Below are 21,986 nucleotides of genomic sequence, written 5' to 3' on the forward strand. Positions count from 1 at the left end.
AAACCACGATAAAAAACAACCAGAACAAAAGGAAATGGAGAGAACTCAAAATCAGCATTATCCAAATAAAAAACAAGGAGGAGAGGGGAGAGAAAGAGGGAAAACAAGGGAGAAAAAGCAAATTATAGCCAGGGGTTCAACATCTTCCTCGCAGCAAAAATTAAAATTCTAATGAGATGCAAGAAGCGAAGGGGCTGGCGGGGAGGGGGCCTGGGGGTCCCGGGGGGCTCGGGGACCCTTGGGGAGCTGAGCTTTGCCATCTCCGGGGCTGAGGAATGAGGGGGGCAAGCAAGCGAACCCACTTCCTGGTGATTTTGTTTGAAAAAGTCATTTATTTGGTTTTTTTAGTATTTTTTAGGGGGGGTTGAATGCTTTTTTTTTTTTTTTTTGAGAGGGTTTTTGAGGTTTTTCTCTTACGGCAACGCAACCGGGGTTGTTTTAGAGACGCTGGATAGAAACCGACACAAATTCAAAAAGTCCATGTGAAATTTTCTCCTTTTTTTTTTTGGTTTTTTTTTTTTTGGCAGGTTTTTTTTTTTTTGGTGTTTTTTTTTTATTATTATTTTTATCATTATTATTATTACTCTCTCCTGTCACGCGTGGGGCGTCCGGGGTTACAAGAAGCAGACGGGGCCGATGTCGATGCCGAATTCCTGGTCCGGAGCGCCGACGTCCATAGGAGCCAAATCGATGATGGGCAGGCGCGAGGTCTTCGTCGTCTTGTACTCGATGACTGTCTTGCCCCAGGCGCCCGTGTGACTCTGTGGGGAGGACACCGCGGTCACTCCCTGTCCCCAGCGTGTCCCCAGCGCCACCGCCACCATCCCCGTCACTCACCGTGCAGCCGTCCTCGGTGACGCCGTAGGTGAAGCGGCTGTTGCCCTCGGCGCGGATCTCGATCTCGTTGGCGCCCTGCAGCAGCAGGGCCTTCTTCAGGTTGCCGCTGGCCTGGTCCATGTAGGCCACGCTGTTCTTGCAGTGGTAGGTGACGTTCTGCGAGGCCTCGGTGGCCATGAGGCGCAGGAAGGTCAGCTGGATGGCCACGTCGGCCGGGTCGGAGCCTTCGCCGCCGTACTCAAACTGCGCGAGGGGACATCGGTCACAACCGAACCGTTCCAGGCTCCTCATCCCCTCCACCCCCTGGTGGCCCCCGAGCCCACCTGGAAGCCGTCGCTCATGGCCTCGCCGAACCAGACGTGTTTCTTCTCCTTGGGGTTCTTGCTGAGGTACCAGTTCTTGCGGGCGATGGACGCCTGCGTCGGGTACACGCACGTCTCGCCCGTCTCCATGTTGCAGAAGACCTTGATGGCGTCCAGGTTGCAGCCTTGGTTGGGGTCGATCCAGTACTCGCCTGAGGAGACAGGGACAGGTCAGGAGAGGGGCAGGGAGGGTGGTGGGGACAGGGACAGACAGGGGATGGGAGAGAGGGACAGCCATGAGGGAACAGGGGAGGGACAGCCAGGGAGATGGGGGAGAGGAACAACCAGCAGGGATCAAGGATGAAGGTGAGGAACAGCCCCAGGAGATGGAGAACGGAGCTGAGGAACAGCCCAAGGGGATGGAACAGGTGAGGAACAACCAGAGGGATGGAACAGGTGAGGAACAACCAGAGGGATGGAGGTAATAAGAATCCAGGAGAGAACAGGTGAGGGATGAAGGATGAGGGTGAGGAACAGTCTCAGGAGATGGAGAATGGAGGTGAGGAGCAGAAGATGGAGGGATGGGTGAGGGACAGGGACTGGGAGATGCTGAGGATGAAGGGAGGAAGGAGGAAGATGAGGAGCAGCCCTGGGAGATGAGGAAGGAGGTGAGGAAGGCAAAGGAGGGAGCTGGGGGCGGAGCGTGGAGCAGGAAAGGAGGAAGAAGAGGGGGAGAAACGGGAGAGGGACAGGAGGAGGATGGAGGGGAGGGCACGCAGGAGAGACAGGACAGAAGGACAGAGCTGAGGAGCAGCAGAGGGGACAGGGACGCGGTGACAGCCCCGAGGGGACCGCGGGGACACCCACCGCTCTTCCAGTCGCCGTGGCACATCTTGAGGTCGCGGCAGGTGCGGGCGGGGTTCTTGCGGGTGCCCTCGGGGCTGCGGATGTTCTCGATCTGCTGGCTCAGGCTCTTGAGGGTGGTGTCCACCTCCAGGTCGCGGTCGCGCATCACGTTGGCATCGTCGGCCCGGTAGTAGCGGCCGCCGTCGTGCGCCTTCTCCTGGGGCGGCTGCGGCAGGAAGCTGAAGTCGAAGCCGCCGCTGGGAGGGCCAGGAGGACCGGGGGGCCCGGGGGGGCCGGGGGGACCCTGCGGGAGGAGGAGAGGAGGAGGATGGTGATGGAAGAGCGGGCGCTGGAGGCCGGCGGCTCCGGGAGGGTTCGGTTGGGTTTGGGACGTACGACGGGTCCGACGTCGCCGGTGCGGCCGCGGGGGCCGGGGGGACCGATGGGGCCGGGCAGCCCGTTCAGACCGTCCTTGCCGGCAGCACCAGCGGAGCCAGGGGGACCCTGTGGGGTGGGAGAAAAGCGTGAGTGCGGTGGTGGGGACCTGGCAGAACCTCCAGCCCTGACCCCAAACCCTGCAGGAATCCCAATGGCCGTGGGGACCCAGCAGAGCCTCCAGCCCTGACCCCAAAACCTGCAGGAATCCCGTGGGGACCCAGCAGAGCCTCCAACCAATACCCCAAACCCTACAGGTGTCCCAACGGCCGTGGGGACCCGGCAGAACCTCCAGCCCCGACCCCAAACCCTACAGGTGCCCCAATGGCCGTGTAACCCCGGCAGAGCCTCCAGACCCTGCGGGAATCCCGCTGGCCGTGGGGACCCGGCAGAGCCTCCAGCCCTGACCCCAAACCCTGCAGGAATCCGTGGGGACCCCCCCGCCCTCCCCGCTGTGCCACAGCCATGTCTGGATGTCACAGCTCATCCCGGGACTCACTCGGGGACCGGCGGGACCAGAAGCACCAGAAGGACCTTGTTCACCAGGAGAGCCCTGTGACAGGGGAGGAGGAAGAAGAAGAGGCGACATCAGAGGCGACATCAGAGGTGACATCAGCAGCCCGTGCTGCCCCCAGGACGTGTGGCAGGGCCACCGTCACCCCGCGGGACTTACGGGAGGACCAGGCGGGCCCTGGAGACCGGAGAAGCCTCTGTGACCCTTCATGCCTCTGTCACCCTGTTCACCGGTTTCACCTTTGTCACCACGGGGACCTTGGGGACCCTGCAGGAGGAGGAAGAGGAGGAGGAAGATGAGTTGAGTGCAGTGCTGGCCAGTCGCTGTCCCCACGCCTGTGGGGGACACAGAGGCACCGAGGGAGACAGAGCAGAGCAGAGCATCACTTACAGCAGGGCCACGAGCACCAGCAGGACCAGGGGGGCCAGCGGGACCTTGGGGACCCTGGGACAGGAGAGAAGGGCACAGGTTAGAGCATCCTGCACCTCCTGCTGCCGGCTTGGGGCAGAACCACCCTGAGAGGCTCGGGGACCCTCAAGGGGGCAGTGACACCTCTGAGATCCCTTTGCAGGGTGGTGGTGGCACCTCTAAAATCACCCATTGCAGGGTGGTGTGGCACCTCTGAGATCACCCATTGCAGGGTGGTGGTGGCACCTCTAAAATCACCCATTGCATGGTGGTGGTGGCACCTCTGAGATCACCCATTGCAGGGTGGTGGTGGCACCTCTGCCTGCCTGGGAAGCTCCTGGCAGCATCAGGAGCTGAGCCCGGGGCCAGACCCCAGAGCTGGGTCCTTTCTGGGTGTCCCGGGGCCGGGGGGTGCCAGGGGGCTCCGGGGGCACCCCTCACTTACGGTCTCACCGCGATCTCCGTTCTTGCCAGCAGGTCCGACTGGGCCGGGGGCACCGGGGGCACCGGGAGCACCAGGGGGGCCGGCGGGGCCGGTCTCACCACGATCACCCTGAGAGGAGGAGGAGGAGGAGGAGGAAGAGGAGAGGTCAGTGCGGGCCAGCACAGCCCCATCACCCCTCCCACACCCCTCAGAGCCCACTCACCTTGGGACCAGCAGCACCGTCACGGCCGGGGGCACCTTCAGCACCGGGGGCGCCCTATGGGAAGCAGAGACCCTCGTTAGGGTGGGGGGCTCACGGGGGGCTCAACAGCCCCCCATCAGCACATCCCCAGCACGGGGGAGTCCAACAGCCCCCCATCAGCACGGGGGGTCTCTCAGCCCCCCATCAGCACAGGGTCCGTGTCCCCAGCCCCATGGTGACCATGTGTGCTCACTTCACGTCCAGCTTCTCCAGGGGGTCCAGCCAGACCAGGGGGGCCCATGGGGCCGGGGGGGCCGCGCTCACCAGGAGAGCCAGAGGGGCCTTGTTTGCCGGGTTCACCCTGCGGGGGGACACAATTGGGGCTCAGGCACTGTCACAGAGCCACCCCGAGGGGGTGACAGAGCCTGCGGGTCCCCGGAGCCCCCCGGTACTCACGGAGGGGCCGGGCAGCCCAGGGAAGCCTCGCTCGCCTCTCTGGCCGGGCAGACCGACCACACCGCGCTGGCCGGCGATACCTTGGGGTCCGGGAGTGCCGGGAGCGCCCTGCGGGGACAAACGGCGCCTCAGCGGGGACAGCCCCGCTGTCACCTCCCCATCCCCGCGGAGGGGACAGCGAGAGGCCTGGCGAGCACAGAGATGCGGGCAGGGGGGGACTCACGATGGGACCGTCAGCACCGGGGGCTCCTTTCTCGCCGGGGGGACCGGGGGGCCCGGCGGGTCCCGGCTCTCCGGGGCGGCCGGCGGGGCCGGTCTCACCGCGGGGTCCTTTGCCGCCTTCCTTGCCGGCGGGGCCGGGCGGGCCGGGCAGGCCGATGTTACCCTGCACGGGGCGGGGGAGGCGGTGCCGTCAGGCCGGGACGCCCCCGCTGACAGCTGAAGGGCGGCCAGGGCTGTCCCGGGGCCAAGTGGGACAGGGCGGCCACGTGCAGCACCTGGATGGCGCCCAGCGCCTCCCGTCCGTGTCCTCAGTGCCTCCTGTCCAGTGTCCCCAGTGCCTCCTGTCCCCTGTCCCCATTGCCTCCTGTCCCCAGTGCTTCCCATCCCCACGTCCCCAGTGCCTCCCGTCCATGTCCTCAGTGCCTCCTGTCCCCTGTGCCTCCTGTCCCCATGTCCTTAGTGCTTCCCATCCCCATGTCCCCAGTGCCTCCTGTCCCCAGCGCCTCTCATCCTGTGTCCCCATTGCCTCCTGTCCTGTGTTCCCAGTGCTTCCTGTCCCCATGTCCTCAGTGCCTCCTGTCCCCTGTCCCCAGCGCCTCCCATCCAGTGTCCCCAGTGCCTCCTGTCCCCAGCGCCTCCTGTCCCCTGTCCCCAGTTCGTCCCCTCCCCTGTCCCCATCTCCAGCCCCCCATCTCCCCCCAGGGGTACTCACAGAGGGGCCGGGGGGTCCAACTCTTCCAGCAGCACCAGGAAAACCAGTAGCACCCTGGAAAGGAGGAGAGTCGCGGTCAGTGGGGCCGGATCCCGAGGTGCAGGGATCCAGGGGAACCCCAGGGCTGGTGGGCAGAGCAAAGAGCCCACCTGGGGGGCTGATTTGGGGGGTGTAAAGGCGACCCCCCAAATTGTAAAGGGGTGTTGTAAAGGCAACACCCCACTCTGGTGCCATCCCCAGAGGGTTTTGGGGGGGCAGAGCCAGAGATGCCCCATGGTGTGGGGGGAGCAGAGGCAGAGTTGAAGCCCCTCGGGGCTGTTCTCACCCGGGGGTGCCCCCCAACTTCCCCAACGCCCCCAAACTCCCCACGAGACCAGTACTTACAGGGGGTCCAGCGCTGCCGCGAGCACCTTTGGGACCGGGAGCACCAACAGCACCCTGGGCGGGAGGAAGAGGAGGAAGAGGAGGAGGAGAGGGGTGAGCTGAGCCGCGGGACCGCAGCCCGGGCACTGAGGGGGCTGGTGGGGGGCACTTACAGCAGGTCCAGGAGCACCAGTGGGGCCAGCAGGGCCGGGGGGACCGGCGTCACCCTTGGCTCCAGCATCCCCAGTTTCACCTTTAGCACCAGGCTGGCCGTCAGCGCCCTGAGGGGGGACACGGGGACAGGGTGAGCCCGGGGGGCTCAGAGCCACCCTGGGGGGGCAGCATGGACCCCCGGGCCGGGGGAAGGGGGTCTGTCACACTTACGGGGGGGCCAGCAAATCCAGCAGGACCGGGAGGGCCGGGCTCGCCGCGGTCACCCTGCAGGAGAGGGGAGGGAACGGCGTGAGACGGGATGGGGACATGGCCGCCAGGGCCACCAGGGCCACCGAGGAGTGGCAGGGCCATCACCGAGGGTGGGGGACACTCACGGGAGCACCACGGGCACCAGTGGGACCAGCAGGGCCGGGGGGACCGGCTTCACCCTGGAGAAAACAGAACAAAGGGATCAGGGCTGTGGAGAGGGGGTGGCACTGAGTGCCTGGACACGGCTGTCCCTGCGGGATGTCCCCACCTTGTCACCAGGAGCACCAGCAGGGCCGGGGGGGCCGATGGGACCGGTCAGGCCTCGGAGACCGTCCTTGCCAGGAGCGCCATCAGCACCTTTGGGACCGGGGTCACCCTGAGGGAGAGACAAAGGGGGGTTACGGGGACAGGTCCTTGGAGGGGTCACCACTCTCTGCTCTGAGATATCCCCGGTTCTTCATCCTCCCTGGGATGGGCTGGGACCATCCTCGTCCTCCTCCTCACAAGAGCTGGGCTCTCAGAGAGGGATTGTCCCCAAGGGATGGGGACAGAGGTGGCACAGAGCATTTCCTGCCCCACAGGATGGGGACAGAGGTGACAGAGAGCATCCCCTGCCCCATCATATGAAGACAGAGGTGGCAGAGAGCATCCCCTGCCCCAAGGGATGGGGACAGAGGCGACAGAGAGCATCCCCTGCCCCACAATATGGGGACAGAGGTGGCACAGAGCATTTCCTGCCCCAAGGGATGGGGACAGAGGTGGCACAGAGCATCCCCTGCCCCACAATATGGGGACAGAGGTGACAGATAGCATCCCCTGCTCCAAGGGATGGGGACAGAGGTGGCACAGAGCATTTCCTGCCCCACGATATGGGGACAGAGGTGGCACAGAGCATCCCCTGCCCCAAGGGATGGGGACAAAGGTGACAGAGAGCATCCCCTGCTCCAAGGGATGGGGACAGAGGTGGCACAGAGCATTTCCTGCCCCACGATATGGGGACAGAGGTGGCACAGAGCATCCCTTGCCCAGGACGCTGCTGCCCACCGGCCTCAACTCAGGGCACACCCAGCTCCAAGGGGAAGCTGAGGGGGCACAGGGATGGTGGGCAGCAGGTCACCGAGGGGCACAGCGGGGTTTGGGGACACGAGGGCTCTGGGGACACGCACTCTGTCACCCTTGGCGCCTGGCAGGCCGGCAGCACCGCGCTCTCCGGGCATTCCCTGCAGACCGGGGGGGCCCTGGTTCCCGGGGGCTCCGGGAGCTCCAGCATCGCCCTGCAGGGAGGCAGAGGGGGATTAGTGAGACCCGGGCCCAGCAAACCCAGCGCAGCTGCCCCCCAGCTGTGCCCCACAAGCCGGGCACAGCCCCATGCCCGGCTGGCACCTACCTTAGCACCATCGTTACCAGGAGCGCCGTTAGCACCGCGGGGACCTTGGGGACCGGGGGGACCTTGGACACCGCGCTCTCCGGGGAATCCTCTCTCACCCTGGGGAGGTGGCACAGGGCAGGCCCATCAGGGGCTGTGTGGGGCATTTTGGGGTGCCCAGGGTTGGGGGCAGATGGGGGGGTTCAGCTTACCCTGGCACCGGCAGGACCGGGGGCTCCGGCGTCTCCAGGGACACCCTGAGTGGGAAGGACAAGGTGACAAGTTAGAGGGGAACAAGTGGCACCAGGGACGGGCAGAGGGGGTGGCCCAGGAGTCCCTCATTCCCTGGGCAGGGCTGGGGTTCCCATTGTTCCCATGGAGCACCTGGGGGTGCCCTGGGGGGACCCCAGCAGCAGCAGCAGCAGCAGCCCTGGTGTGATAGGGACAGGGGCGATGGGGAGGGGACGGGGACAATGGGGAGTGGACAGGGACAATGGGGAGGGGACAGGGGCAATGGGGAGGGGACAGGGACAATGGGGAGGGGACAGGGACAATGGGGAGAGGACAGGAGGGTCCCCAATGCCCACACTCACCTGCTCACCAGGCTTGCCAGCCTCACCAGGGGGACCAGCAGGGCCGGGCAGACCCTGGGGAGGAAGAAGAGGAGCCGTGAGCCACCACGCAGGGGACAATGGCAGTGCCACCCATGCTCTGGGTGCTTTGTCCCCCTGCCGGGGAGGGGACAGTCCTCACCTGGAAGCCAGGAGCACCAGCGGGACCTTGTTCACCTCGTTCTCCAGCGGGACCCTGGGGGACACAGCACAGCCATGGAGGGGCGCAGGTGGCTCCCGAGGCCCGGGGCCGGGGACCGGGCGTGGCCGGGGGTGGCCGCGGGCCGGGGGATACTCACGGTGGGGCCGGGGGGACCTTGGGCACCGGTTTCACCGTCTTTGCCAGCGGGGCCCTGGGGAGGAGGGAGAGGAGGGTGCTCAGAGCGAGCCGAGAGCCTGGGCGGGGGCCGCGGGATCCTTCGAAGGCCGGGAGACACCGCGGCGAGCTGCCCGGGCCGGGATCCCACACACCGGGCCGGGATCCCGAACACCGGGCCGGGATCCCACACACCGGGCCGGGATCCCGAACACCGGGCCGGGATCCCGAACACCGGGCCGGGATCCCGAACACCGGGCCGGGATCCCACACACCGGGCCGGGATCCCGAACACCGGGCCGGGATCCCACACACCGGGCCGGGATCCCGAACACCGGGCCGGGATCCCACACACTGGGCCGGGATCCCGAACACCGGGCCGGGATCCTGAACACCAGGCCGGGATCCCGAACACCGGGCCGGGATCCCGAACACCGGGCCGGGATCCTGAACACCAGGCCGGGATCCCGAACACCGGGCCGGGATCCTGAACACCGGGCCGGGATCCCACACACCGGGCCGGGATCCCGAACAGCGGGCTGGGATCCCAAACACCTCATCCCGCCGCGGCCTCGGGCCCCCCGGAGCCTGCCCTGGCTGCCGAGGGCCCTCACCCCGCATTCACAGCCCATTGCCACTCCATTGACACCCCACAACCCCATTTCACCCCAGCGAGCTGGTCCGTGCCAGGCCGGCCCTCTCTGTCATCCTGTCATGGGGTGATGCTCCTTGTCACTCTCCTTGTCACCCTCCCTGCCACCCCACACCACGGTAACCCTCTCTGTCACCCCATCTTGGGGTGATTCTCCCTGTCACCCTCCCTGCCACACCATGCTGGGGTAACGCTCCCTGTCACCCTCCCTGTCACACGATCATGGGGTGATGCTCCCTGTCACCTTCCCTGCCACCCCACACCATGGTGACCCTCCCTGTCACCCTCCCTGCCACCCCACACCACCGTGTCCCTCTCTGTCACCTCACCCCCTCCCTTGTCACCCCCCTCCCGGACACCCCACACTCACCACAGCTCCGGGGGGACCGGGAGCTCCTCTCTCGCCAGGTTTGCCGGGTTCGCCCTAAAACCAGAGCGGGATGAGCCCGTGGTGACACCGGGGATGGGGACAGGTCCCGGGAGTGTCCCCAGAGAGCAGGGTGGCCTCGGGGATGGGTGGCACTCACCGCAGCACCTTTGGGACCGGGGAATCCCATCACGCCGGCCTGGCCTCGGGCTCCGGGGGGGCCGGGGGGGCCGGGCCGCCCGTCTTGACCAGCGGGACCCTGTCGGGAGGAGCCAGAGCTGCTTTAGCCGGGCCCTGGAGAGCCAGGGCAGGAGGGGACAGCGGCGGGGACAGCGGCGGGGACAACTTACAGGAGGGCCGGTCTTGCCGTCGGGTCCGGGGCTGCCGGGGCTTCCAGTGAGACCCTGCGGGGAGCGGGAGCGGGGTCAGGGGCTCAGCACGGCCAGGGGATGCTCCGGACAGCGGGAGCGTCCTGGAGAGCGGCTCCGGCACCGGCACAGAGAGCGGGACAGCCCTGCGACCGTGCTGGTCACCGTGTCACCGGGTCACCGTGTCACCGTGCCACCTCACCTTGGCACCGGGCAGTCCGGGTTCCCCGGGGCGTCCAGCTTCACCAGGAGATCCTTTGGGGCCGACAGGGCCGGGGGAGCCGCGTTCACCGGGGGGACCCTGCGGAGGGGGGACAGGGGTGACCCAGGGAAGGGACAGCACCCGGGGACCGGCACAGAGCCGTGTCCCCGCGGGTGGCAGCCACTCAGAGCCGCTGTGGCCGCTGTGCGGGCACGGGTGACAGCGGTCAGAGTCCCCAGGGCCACACTGACGCCACTTTGTCCCACAGAGGGACGCGGACACCCACCTTGGGACCGGCCATGCCATCGGCGCCAGGGAAACCGCGGCTGCCAGGAGCGCCCTGAGGGGGACACGGCAGGGTCAGTGCGGGGACACGGGGGGACATCGGGGGGCCAGGGCAGGAGGGACATGGCCACCAGCGGGAGCGGCATGAAGGGGCCGGAGGTGGCACCACGGGGTCCCCAAACACGCAGGGGGTTCACGTTGGACATGGGAGGATGGGAGGAGAACGGGGGTGGGGACATGGCAAGGGTGGGGACAGGGACATGGTAGGAGTGGGGACGGGGACATGGCAGGGATGCGGACATGGCAGGGATGGGGACAGAGACATGGTAGGAGTGGGGACAGGGATGGGGACATGGCGGGGATGGGGACAGGGATGGGGACATGGCGGGGATGGGGACAGGGACAGAGACATGGTAGGCGTGGGGACAGGGACATCGCTACTCACACGTTCGCCAGCAGGGCCGGGCAGCCCAGCGGGGCCGGGCTCACCACGGGCTCCTCTCTTTCCTTCTTCTCCAGCGGGGCCGGGGGGACCTTGGACACCAGCGGGACCCTGGGGAAGGACGCGGAGGGATGAGGACCCCCGGGATGGGTCAGGGCCAGCGGGGCCCGCGCCCCCAGGGACACATCGGGGGGTCACTCACGGGTTCGCCTTTGGCACCGGTGTCACCCTTGTTGCCTGGAGCGCCGGGCTCACCCTGCAGGGGAGAGAAGAGAGGAAAGGGTTAACGGCGGATTGAGGCGCAGAGGGACATCGGAGGGACAAGGGCGCAGCATCTGCCACCCCCTGTGCCACCCGGGCCTGGCACGGACCAGGGACACCTCGGGGGCAGCTCCAGGTGCCGAGGAAGGGATCGCGGCCCGGGAGAAGCCCCTGGAGGAGCCCGGGGATACTCACGGTGTTGCCCTTGGGGCCGGGGGCGCCGCTGGGACCCTGCGGGCCGGAGGGACCGCGGGCACCGGGGAAGCCGGGAGCGCCAGCGATGCCGGGAGCGCCCTGCAAGAGGCACACGGGGCCGTGAGGGAGCGGCACGGCCCTCCCTGCCCCGCCCGGGAGGGGACGCGAGAGGGACACTCACGGTGGCGCCCTTGGCTCCGGGTTGGCCGTCAGCACCGGGGTTGCCCTGCGGAGAGAAGGAGGAAGAGGAGGGTCACGGCGGGGCTGGCGGCACGCGAGGCCGAAGGACGAGGAGCCCGCGGGTGTCACTCACAGCAGGACCGGCGGCGCCAGCAGGGCCGGGGGGACCGGGCTCACCGCGAGCACCCTGGGGACCTTCGCTGCCACGAGCTCCTTGGGGACCGGTCTCACCCTGGGGAGGAAGAGGAGGAGGAAGAGCAGTGAGCGCCAGGGCTGATTCCATCAGCGGCGACACAGCCAGGACAGGTGCCCAGGGGATGTCCCCATGGGTGCCACTGTGCCAGGCAGTGCCAGCCTGGGCGCTCCAGGACCCCTCCCCTGCCCAGCGCTCCCCCAGCCCGCCCTCCCAGTGCCCCCCAGCCCGTCCCAGCCCCCCAGAACCGGGCAGGCCCTACCTTAGCACCGGCGGCACCGGGGAAGCCGGGGGGACCAGCGGGACCAGTTGGACCCTAAATGGGAAAGAGGGTTCGGCTCAGAGGGGGGATCCCCGCCCGAGGGGACCCCCAGAGCCCCCCTGGCTCCCGGCCAGGGCTCCCCATGGGGGCAGCAGGGCGGGATCCCCTCCCCAGGAGGGTCCGTGGGGTCGGGGGTACTCACGGGGGGACCGGCAGCGCCGGGAGCGCCGTCATTGCCACGAGCGCCCTGCGGAGAGGGGACAGCGTCAGTGACAGCCGCGGGTGGCACCGGTGACCTCCAGAGCCCCGTGCCCGCGCAGGGGTCTCAGCCCTGCCCATCCCGAATACTCACAGCGGGGCCAGATGGACCGGGACGGCCTCTCTCGCCGGGAAGACCACGAGGACCCTGAGAGGGGACAAGGACACGTTCAGGACACGTTCAGGACACATTTGTGTCACCTGCAGGGACACTTGCCCCTTTCTGAGCCTCCTCCCATCCCACTGCTGCCCACGGTGATGTTCCCAAGGGGTTCAACCTTTCCCTCCCCATTCCCTGTGGATCCCAGAGGAGGAGCTGTGTCCCCAGCAGGTGTCACCTCCCCATCCTTGTCCCCTGTTGGCCAGAACCCCCCCCGACCCCCTGGTGCAGCACTCACCATCTGCCCAGGAGCTCCGTTCTCTCCAGGGCTGCCGGGCTCTCCCTAGGGAGGAAGGAAGGAAGGACACCATGAGGGAGCTGCTCTGCAGGGACACGGTGACATTGCCAGGACAGCGGTGACGCTGCCACCACTCCTCACCTTGGGGCCAGCAGGTCCAGGCTCACCCTTGGCACCATCCAGACCACTGAAACCCTGAGGGGCAGCACAGAGAAGGGGCGGGGGGTCAGGAGGGGACCCTGGTTGGGGTCAGGGGTCCCTTGTCCCCTGAGTGTCACCAGCACGGGGTGAGGGGACTCACTCTGTGTCCCTTCATGCCTGGCAGGCCAGCGGTTCCGGGCAGACCTCGAGCACCCTGGGGGAGACACGAGGTGGTGATGGAGGCGCTGGGGGGGCTGTCCCCACACCACAGTGCCCTGTCCCCAACGGGGGGACAGCTGGGGGTGTCCCCGTGCGTCTCACCTGAGGGCCGGGGGCACCCCGCTCTCCGGGGCGGCCAGGCTTGCCAGCTTCACCCTGAGGACAAGGACACGGCCTTGGTGGCACGTCCCCAAGCCAGGCAGCTCCTGCTCACCTGGGGGGAATGGCAGGGCCACCAAAGTGGGGGGGACCCCAAGGACAGGACACTTACGTCGTCTCCGTTCTTGCCAGGGGGGCCAGCAGGACCTCGGGGGCCCATGGGACCCTAGGAGAGAGGGAGGGCAGGGGTGAGGTGACAGCTGCCCCCTGTCACCCTGTCACCCAGCCCGGGCAGTGCCAGCACCACTGCCATGGATCCCAGAGCAGGGACAGTGTCCCCACAGCCAGGGCTGGCAGTGTCCCCATCCCTGGGGACATCAGCAGGTGACAGCACTCACAGAAGCACCAGGCTCTCCAGGTTCACCAGGGGGACCTTGGAAACCTTGAGGACCCTGTGGAGAAAAAATAAAGGGTGAAAAGATGGGTCAGAAAGTGAGGAGTTTGGGCCTGGATCCCCCAGTGGCAGCGGTGGCGTCCCCCGGCGTGGTGGCACCAGGGCTGCGTCCCCACACGCTTGTGTGGCTGTCAGGAAGGGTGTGACACCCTCTGACCTGTCCCCCCACCACCCAGAGGGGCCCTGGGGGCTGTTTGTCCCCAAACCCAAATGGAAGGAAGAGGTGACACTCACGGGAGCACCGGGAGGGCCGGGGAGACCACGGGGACCAGCTGGGCCCTGGGGAGAAGAGAAAGTGTCAGCAGTGGTGCCTTGTCACCCTGTCCCCGTCCCCACCACCAACCATCCCCTGTCCCCATCACCACCCCACTGCTGTACCCTGCTGCCACCCCACCACGTCCCCCTGCTGCCCTCACCTCCTCTCCATCAGTGTCCCAAAGCCACCCCCTCCCTGTCACCATTGCCACCCCCTCCCTGTCCCCATTGCCACCCTATCCCACTCTGCTCCTTGTCCCCAACACCGACCTTGGCCTGTCACCATTGCCACCCCATCCCTGCCCCTATTGCCTGTCTCCATTGTCCCTATTGCCATGTCCCCATTGCCATGTCTCCATTGTCCCCATTGCCATGTCCCCATTGTCCCTATTGCCTGTCCCTATTGTCCCAATTGTATTGTCCCTATTCCTGTCCCCATTGCCACCCCAACACCATGTCCCCATCTCTATTTCCACCTGCACCCATTCCTTGTCCCCATGGCCACCCCATCCCTGTCCCCATCACCAACATGTCCCTGACTCTGTCCCTGTCCCAATCTCCACACATTCCCTGTCCCTGCTGTCACCCCATCCCTGTCCCTGTCCCAATCCCCACACATTTGCTGTCTCTGCTGTCACCCCATCCCTGTCCCTGTCCCCATCCCTGTTTCTGCTGTCACCCCATCCCTGTCTCTGCTGTCACCCCATCCCTGTCCCCATCCCTGCCATGTCCTGGTGCTCAGTGACATCACCAGCACAGGGACCGCTCCTGTCCTGTCCCCTCGCCCAGCTCCCCCTGGTGTCCCTGATGTTCCCAATGTCCCCAGTGTCCCCAGTGTCCCCAGTGTCCCCAGTGTCCCCAGTGTCCCCAGTGTCCCTGATGTCTCACCATGGGCCCGGGCACGGCCATGCCTCCGGCCTTCTCGTCGTATCCGTAGGACATCTGGGGAGCGAAGTTCTGCGGGAGGGAGGGAGAGCAGGGGGTGAGCGGGGCAGGGACCCCCGGTTGGGGGGGGGGGGGGGCTGTGCCACCAGGGACCCCCCCACACTCACCCCGCCGAGGCCGGGGGGGCCGGGGGGGCCGGGGGGGCCGGGCAGGCCGGGCTGGCCGGGGATTCCATCTCTGCCGGGGGGGCCGGGCAGTCCCTGCCGAGAGAAGAGAGCGTGAGACCAGGGGAATTGTGAGGTGAGATACAGGGGGGGGGGTTGGGGCGAGATCAGGGGGAAATTGGGGTGAGATCAGGGGGAAATTGGGGTGAGACCCGGGGGGATATTGGGGTGACCTCCAACAGGATGGGGGTGATCCCCTGTGGGATGGGGATGAGCCTCTGTGGGGGATTGGGGTGAATCCCAGCAGGATCGGGGTGACCCCCAGGGGGGATTGGGGTGAGTCCCAGTGGGATGAGAGTGATGCCAGCAGCATTGGGGTGAGCCCAGCAGGATTGGGGTGAGCCCTGTGGGATTGGGGTGAGCCCTGTGGGGGATTGGGGTGACCTCCAGTGGGGAATTGGGGTGAGCCCAGTGGGATTGAGGTGAATCCTAGCAGGACTGGGGTGACCCCATCAGGATTGGGGTGATCCCAGCAGGATCGGGGTGAGTCCCAGAGGGATTGGGGTGAGCTCCATTAGGACTGGGGTGAGCCCCTGTGGGGGATTGGGGTGAGCCCAGTGGGATTGAGGTGAATCCCAGCAGGACTGGGGTGATCCCAGTAGGATTGGGGTGAGCTCCATGGGATTGGGGTAACCCCATCAGGATTGGGGGTGATCCCAGCAGGATTGGGGTGGCCCCAAGAAGGATTGGGGTAAACGCCATGGGATTGGGGTGACCCCCAGCGGGATTGAAGTGACCCCCAGTGGGATGGGGGTCCCTGCAGAGCAGGGGGCTCCGAGGGGGGCGCACACCCACCCTGTCTCCTTTGGGGCCGGGGTCTCCTTTAGGACCCTGTGGAGCAGAGACAGAACAGGTTAGAAAAGGAGGGCTCCAAATACGGGGGTGGGATTGTGGTGAAATTTTGGGGGGGCTGCGTTTTGGGGGGGGCCCTTACCTCTACTCCAGCATTTTCTGGGTAGGCAGGGGAGGCTGTGGGGGGAAAAAGGGGGTTCAGAGCAGCTCAGCATCACCCACCCCACACCCAGACACCCGGGGTGGGGGACCCCGAGCCCGCCGCTCCCCGAGGGGGGCAGATGTCGCGATACCGTCGGTGTCGGGACAGATGGGGCAGCACTCTCCGAAGGGGATCTCGGCGTTGGGGCAGTCGGAGGTGTCCTCGCACATCACCTCGTCGCACAGGATGTTGCCGCTGTCGCAGACGCAGATCTGGCACGGTTCTGGTTTCCACACGTCCTTGTCGCTGTACGTGAGCCCATCCTGGATGCAGCTCCCGGTTTGGACTGCGACGGGCACGGGAAGCGTCAGGAGGGGCGGCCCGGAGCTCCCCCCGCTCCCCTCACCCCCTCCCCGCTTCTCCCGCAGCGCTTCTCCCTTCATCTGGTTCTCATCAGCGCGCCGGGTGACACAGGAAAAGCTCCACAATAAACTCTTCCCACATCGGCTGGAATTTAAACAAAAAAATCCCCGCAGCCGCTCGCTCGGGCCGGCCGGGCCAAGGCAAACACCCCCCGAGGATGGGGGTTTGGGGGGGCACGGATGGGACGGGACGGGCGCGCCCCCGAGTTTGGGGTGAAATTGGATCCGGGCGGAACGGGGCTGGATCGGGCCAGATGGGATCGGGAACGGGAGCGGAGGCGGGCGGGGGCTGCGGGGCGAGGGAGGGGAGGGAAGGGAAGGGGAGGGAAGGGCGAGCGGCCAGGCCCGGGGGTGGCCCCACGGTGGGGAAGGGTCTTGGCGTGGGGAGGGGCCGCGCCAGCTCATGGAACACCCCCCATGTTAAAAAAAAATATATATAAAAAAGGCCAAGAATAAAAAAGGGGTGAAAAAAAGGCAAAAAAAAAAAAAAAAAAAAGAAAAAATATGTAAATAAAAAAAGGGGAAAAAGATATAAAAAATAAAGGGGGGGGAAGTATGTAAAAAAAAGTAGGGGGGAAAGTATGTAAAAAAAAGGGGAAAAAAAGATGTAAAGAAAAAGGGGAAAAAAGGATGTAAAAAAAGGGGGGAAAATGTAAAAAAAAAAGGGGAAAAAAAGGATGTTAAGAAAAAAAGCAAATGGAAATTGCAAAATTCTTCTGGGGAAGGAAAAAAAAAAAAAGAAAGGCGAAATGGGAATGGGGAAGGCAAAATGAAGAATGGGAAATGCAGGACTGGGAATGGGAAATGCTGGATGGGCATTGTCAGTGCAAAATGCATAATGATAATAGTGATAATAAATAATAATAATAATTAAAAATGGATTTGAGAAAAACGGCAAAAAAAATACCAAAAAAGGACAAAAATGGGCAAAAAGCGCTGGGCGCTCTGGGTCCCCCCGAGTCCCCCTGGCACAGGTGGCAGCGGGCACGGGGGCCGTGGCGTGGCACGGGGGGGTGACCCCGGCCGTGCCCCCGGCCCGCGCCGCTGGCAGCCCCCGCTGCCCCGGCTGCCGAAACATTTTGCTTATGAATCATCCGAGACTTTTCTAATTCTTTCCTGATGGCTTTCGCAGATCCCGGGGCTGGGCCCCCCCCTCTCCCTCCTCTTCTCCCCCCTCTTGTCTCTCCCGCGCTCTTTCCCCCCTTTCCTTTCCCTTCCCGGCCTCCTCCTCCTCCTCCCCTTCGTCCCGTCTCCCTCCTTCCCCGCCGGCTCCTCTCCACCCTTCCTTCCCTCCCCGCTCTTGGCAGGGCGCCCCGACTCCTCACCGCCAGAGCCCCCTAAACCCCTTTTCCCCCAACCCCAAATCCTCCCAGTCCTCTTCTCTCTTTTTTTCCCCCCGCATTTTACCCTCTTTTCCTTATTTCGCCCCTAATTCCCCTCTCCGCTCCGCACGCCCACCCCGAGCTGCTCCTCGGCCGCCCCAGGGCAGCCGGACCGGGTGCCCCCGGAGCCGGTGCCAGCCCAGAGCCGCGTCCCGAGGGGTGAGGGCATCACCCAGCGCCCGCTACTCACTGTCTTCCTCTCCTTGCCCGCGGGCGAGTAGGACAGTCGCTGCTATCAACAGCAGTGACCGAGAATCCACAAAGCTGAACATGTCTAAATATTAGACATGTAGACTCTTTGGGGTCTCTTTTTGTTCTTAGCTTGGGGTCATACGGGGCCGATGCAACCCTGGAGCTCCAAATCCAGACCCCAGCAGAAAGTTCCTACTGCCCTTTGCCCACTTCTGCGCCGGCCCTTTTATACGGTGTGCGGCGGCGGGGAGGAGGGACCCGGAGCGAGCAGCGGGTTCTGGACGGCCCCCTCGGCCAATCAGAGGCACCCAGCGAGTCGGGGGGCACCCCCTGACCCCCCCACCCCACCCTTCGGGCCGTGTGGCCGCGCACACGCGAACACGGGCGGGCACACGCACACACGGGCGGGCACACGCACACACGGCCGGGCACAGCGCGGCGGGGCCGGGGTCGGGCTTAGGGGGGGTTTGGGGTGCGGGGTTTTGCCGGGGGTTGTGATTTTGGGGGAGTTCTGCACGCTCGGAGGTGTCTGAAGGGTTGGCGGGGTGGGGAACAGGGGATGTGGCACGTGGCACTTTGGGGACCCCGGTGCCACGTGATGCTGGGAGTGTCAGCAGGGCCCTGCCATCCCCACAGCTGGGGTACCCCAAAACACACCCAGGGCTCCCATCGGGGACCCCCCAACAGACAATCCCAGAGCTGGGACACCCCAAAACACACCCAGGGCCCTGCCACCCACCCCCAGAGCTGGGGCACCCCAAAACACACCCAGTGCTCCCATCGGGGACCCCCCAACAGCCACTCCCAGAGCTGGGGCACCCCAAAACCCATCCAGGGCTCCCACTGGGGACCCTCCTCCAGTGGGACCAAGCACGGAGCAAGGCCAAGGCCACCAGTCCCCAGAGCATCCCTTGGACGGTCCCCAAGAGCATCCCCCGAGGGACCCCAACCCCGAAACCCCTCCAAGAAGCACAGACACCCCAAACCCCACCCCCAAACCCACCGACTCTGTGTTTTCAGCCCTTTCTTTCCCTCTTTTCCCTTCCTTCCCCTCGCCGCGCTCGCTCCCCTCGCTCTCCCCCCCTGGCACGGCTCCACGGCCGTTTCCACATTTGAAGGAGCCACGTTGGTTGGAAAAAGCAAAAGCTCCTGGACAATGATCCACAACCTACCGTGCAATTTGGGGAGGGTGTAATTACACGCCAAAAAAATCCCCGCCTGTGCCGGGGCCGGGAGCTCGGCAGGGAGAGGAGCGGGAGGGACGCGGCCAATGTGGCACCGGGGGAGGGGGAGCTCCCGCTCCGCTCCGCTCGGCTCGGGGAGCATTTGGGGAACGCGCTGGGAAACGGGGGACGGGGCAGGGAAAAGGGGGGTGCGGCCCTGGAGACCCCCGCGCTGCGCTGGGGGGCTGGAGGATCGTGGATACTGGGAGAACTGGGAGCACTGGGAGCGCTCTGTTTGTCCCCACTGTCACTGCGCCGAGAGCTTGAGGGCTTAGTGGAACACTGGGAATACTGGGAGCACTGGGAACACTGAGCTCATTCCATTTGTCCCCTTCCTCCCACTATGCTGGGTAAGCTCTTTGGGATACTGGGAGCACTGGGAGTGCTCTGTCTCCACTGTCACTGCGCCGAGAGCTTGAGGGCTCAGTGGAACACTGGGAATACTGGGAGCACTGGGAATATTGGAAATACAGGGCTCATTCCATTTGTCCCGCTTCCTCCCACTATGCTGAGAAAGCTCTTTGGGATACTGGGAGCACTGGGAGCACTGGGAAAGTTCCGTTTGTCCCCACTGTCACTGTGCTGAGAGCTTGAGGGATCAGTGGAACACTGGGAGCACTGGGAGGGCTCAATGGAGTACTGGGAGCACTGGGAACACTGGGAATACTGGGAACACTGAGCTCATTCCATTTGTCCCCTTCCTCCCACTATGCTGAAGGTTTGAAAGCTCATTGGGATACTGGGAGCACTGGGAGAGCTCGGTTTGTCCCCACTGTCACTGCGCCAAGAGCTTGGGGGCTCACTGGGAATACTGGGAACACTGGGCTCATTCCATTTGTCCCCTTCCTCCCACTATGCTGAAGGTTTGAAGTCTTGGAATGCTGGAGATACTGGGAGCACTGGGAGGGCTCTGTCTGTCCCCACTGTCACTGTGCTGAGAGCTTGAGGGATCGGTGGAACACTGGGAGCACTGGGAGGGCTCAATGGAGTACTGGGAGCACTGGGAACACTGGGAATACTGGGAACACTGAGCTCATTCCATTTGTCCCCTTCCTCCCACTATGCTGAAGGTTTGAAAGCTCGTTGGGATACTGGGAGCACTGGGAGGGCTCGGTTTGTCCCCACTGTCACTGCGCCAAGAGCTTGGGGGCTCACTGGGAATACTGGGAACACTGGGCTCATTCCATTTGTCCCCTTCCTCCCACTATGCTGAAGGTTTGAAGTCTTGGAATGCTGGGGATACTGGGAGCACTGGGAGGGCTCTGTCTGTCCCCACTGTCACTGTGCTGAGAGCTTGAGGGATCGGTGGAACACTGGGAGCACTGGGAGGGCTCAATGGAGTACTGGGAGCACTGGGAACACTGGGAATACTGGGAACACTGAGCTCATTCCATTTGTCCCCTTCCTCCCTCTATGCTGAAGGTTTGAAAGCTCATTGGGATGCTGGGAATACTGGGAGCACTGGGAGAGCTCTGTTTGTCCCCACTGCCACTGTGCCGAGAGCTTGGGGGCTCACTGGGAGTACTGGGAATACTGGGAACACTGGGCTCATTCCATTTGTCCCCTTCCTCCCACTATGCTGAAGGTCTGAAATCTCAGAATACTGGGAGCACTGGGAGCGCTGGGCTCGGCCTTCACACCTCCCCTTGTCCCCCCCACCAGGGTATGGAAAGCTTGGGGTTCCGCTGGTTACTGGGAATACTGGGAGAACTGGGGAGTGTTTAACCTCTGTCCACCCTGTCCCTGGGGCTGGAGGCTCACCGGGGTACTGGGAATACTGGGAATACTGGGAGCACTGGGAGTTTGTCCCTCCTGCCACCGCACCGAAGGTTTGCAGCGGGGATTGGAATTCCAGGAATGCTGGGAGAGCTGGGCTCAGCCCTCACAGCCTGCACTGGGAATACTGGGAGCACTGGGAGCAATGGGAGTAGTGGGAATAACGGGAATACTGGAGCACTGGGAATACCAAGAGCACTGGGAATACTGGGAACACTGGGAATAATGGGAATGACTGGAGCACTGGGAGTACTGAGAGCACTGGGAGCACTGGGAATACTGGGAATAATGGGAGTAGTGGGAATAATGGGAATACTGGAGCACTGGGAGTACTGGGAGCACTGGGAATACCAGAGCACTGGGAACACTGGGAGCACTGGGGGTACTGGGAATACGGGGAGCACTGGGAATAATGGGAGCACTGGGAATAATGGGAATACCGGAGCACTGGGAACACTGGGGGTACTGGGAATACGGGGAGCACTGGGAATACTGGGAATTGTGGGAGTACTGGAGGTACTGGGAATAGTGGGAATACTGGGAATACTGGGAGCACTGCAGAGTGACCCCACATCAGAGCAGGATCTCCCACCAGAACATTCTTGGATTTTCCTTCAGAAAAGCCCCAAATCCGCTCAATTTAACAATGAAATAACGGGGAGGGGGGCACACACCACACGTCACTCCCCCCCCCTCATTTGGAGATTTTTTTTCCCCTGCCATTAAATTTCAATATTAAATAAAACACACTGGGGGAGGGGCGGGGTGGGGGTCACTCGTGTGCCCATGCGAGTCTGTGGGGCCACGCCAGTGTCACAGCCCTGTCCCCTTCTCCAGCCCCAGATCCATTCCCAAACTCCAGATCCCTTCTCCAGCCCCATAACCAGCCCCAGATCCATTCTCTGGCCCCAGATCCCTTCTCCATTCCCCAGATCTTTTCTCCAGCCCCAGATCCATTCTCTCTTCCCCAAATCCATTCTTCAGCCCCATAACCAGCCTCAAATCCATTCTCCAGCCCCATAACCAGCCCTAGACCATTCTCCAGCCCTAGATCCCTTCTCCAGCCCCATAACCAGCCTCAAATCCATTCTCCAGCCCCAGATCCCTTCTCCAGCCCCATAACCAGCCCCAGATCCCTTCTCCATTCCCCAGATCCCTTCTCCAGCCCCATACCCAGCCCCATATCACTTTTCCAGCCCCATAACCAGCCCCATATCCCTTTTCCAGCCCCAGATCCCTTCTCCATTCCCCAGATCCCCTCTCCAGCCCTGTATCCATTC

General features: G+C 64.2%; 1 protein-coding gene across 1 annotated transcript; it reads right to left on the reverse strand.

The window, feature by feature from the left end:
- Positions 1–614: 614 nt before the first annotated feature.
- On the reverse strand, positions 615–17,787 carry COL1A1 (collagen type I alpha 1 chain). Its single transcript, XM_054281509.1, has 51 exons — positions 17,706–17,787; positions 15,863–16,057; positions 15,712–15,746; positions 15,573–15,608; positions 14,721–14,813; positions 14,557–14,625; positions 13,648–13,692; positions 13,358–13,411; positions 13,132–13,185; positions 12,963–13,016; positions 12,802–12,855; positions 12,642–12,695; positions 12,501–12,545; positions 12,197–12,250; positions 12,047–12,091; positions 11,845–11,898; positions 11,523–11,621; positions 11,391–11,435; positions 11,210–11,308; positions 10,956–11,009; positions 10,757–10,864; positions 10,313–10,366; positions 10,027–10,125; positions 9,807–9,860; positions 9,617–9,715; positions 9,460–9,513; positions 8,421–8,474; positions 8,264–8,317; positions 8,104–8,157; positions 7,723–7,767; positions 7,532–7,630; positions 7,311–7,418; positions 6,413–6,520; positions 6,270–6,323; positions 6,106–6,159; positions 5,895–6,002; positions 5,743–5,796; positions 5,359–5,412; positions 4,648–4,809; positions 4,425–4,532; positions 4,222–4,329; positions 3,990–4,043; positions 3,788–3,895; positions 3,325–3,378; positions 3,094–3,201; positions 2,920–2,973; positions 2,382–2,489; positions 2,007–2,289; positions 1,161–1,351; positions 838–1,080; positions 615–761 (listed from the first exon to the last, which is right to left on the reverse strand). The coding sequence occupies exons 1-51, from the start codon at positions 17,785–17,787 to the stop codon at positions 615–617; spliced, it is 4,362 nt and encodes a 1,453-aa protein (XP_054137484.1).
- Between the last annotated feature and the right edge of the window lie 4,199 nt (positions 17,788–21,986).

The sequence above is a fragment of the Melozone crissalis genome, unplaced genomic scaffold (assembly GCF_028551555.1).
Source record: "Melozone crissalis strain CALT ecotype California unplaced genomic scaffold, PUWL_Pcris_2 ptg000032l_1, whole genome shotgun sequence".
NCBI lineage: Eukaryota > Metazoa > Chordata > Aves > Passeriformes > Passerellidae > Melozone > Melozone crissalis.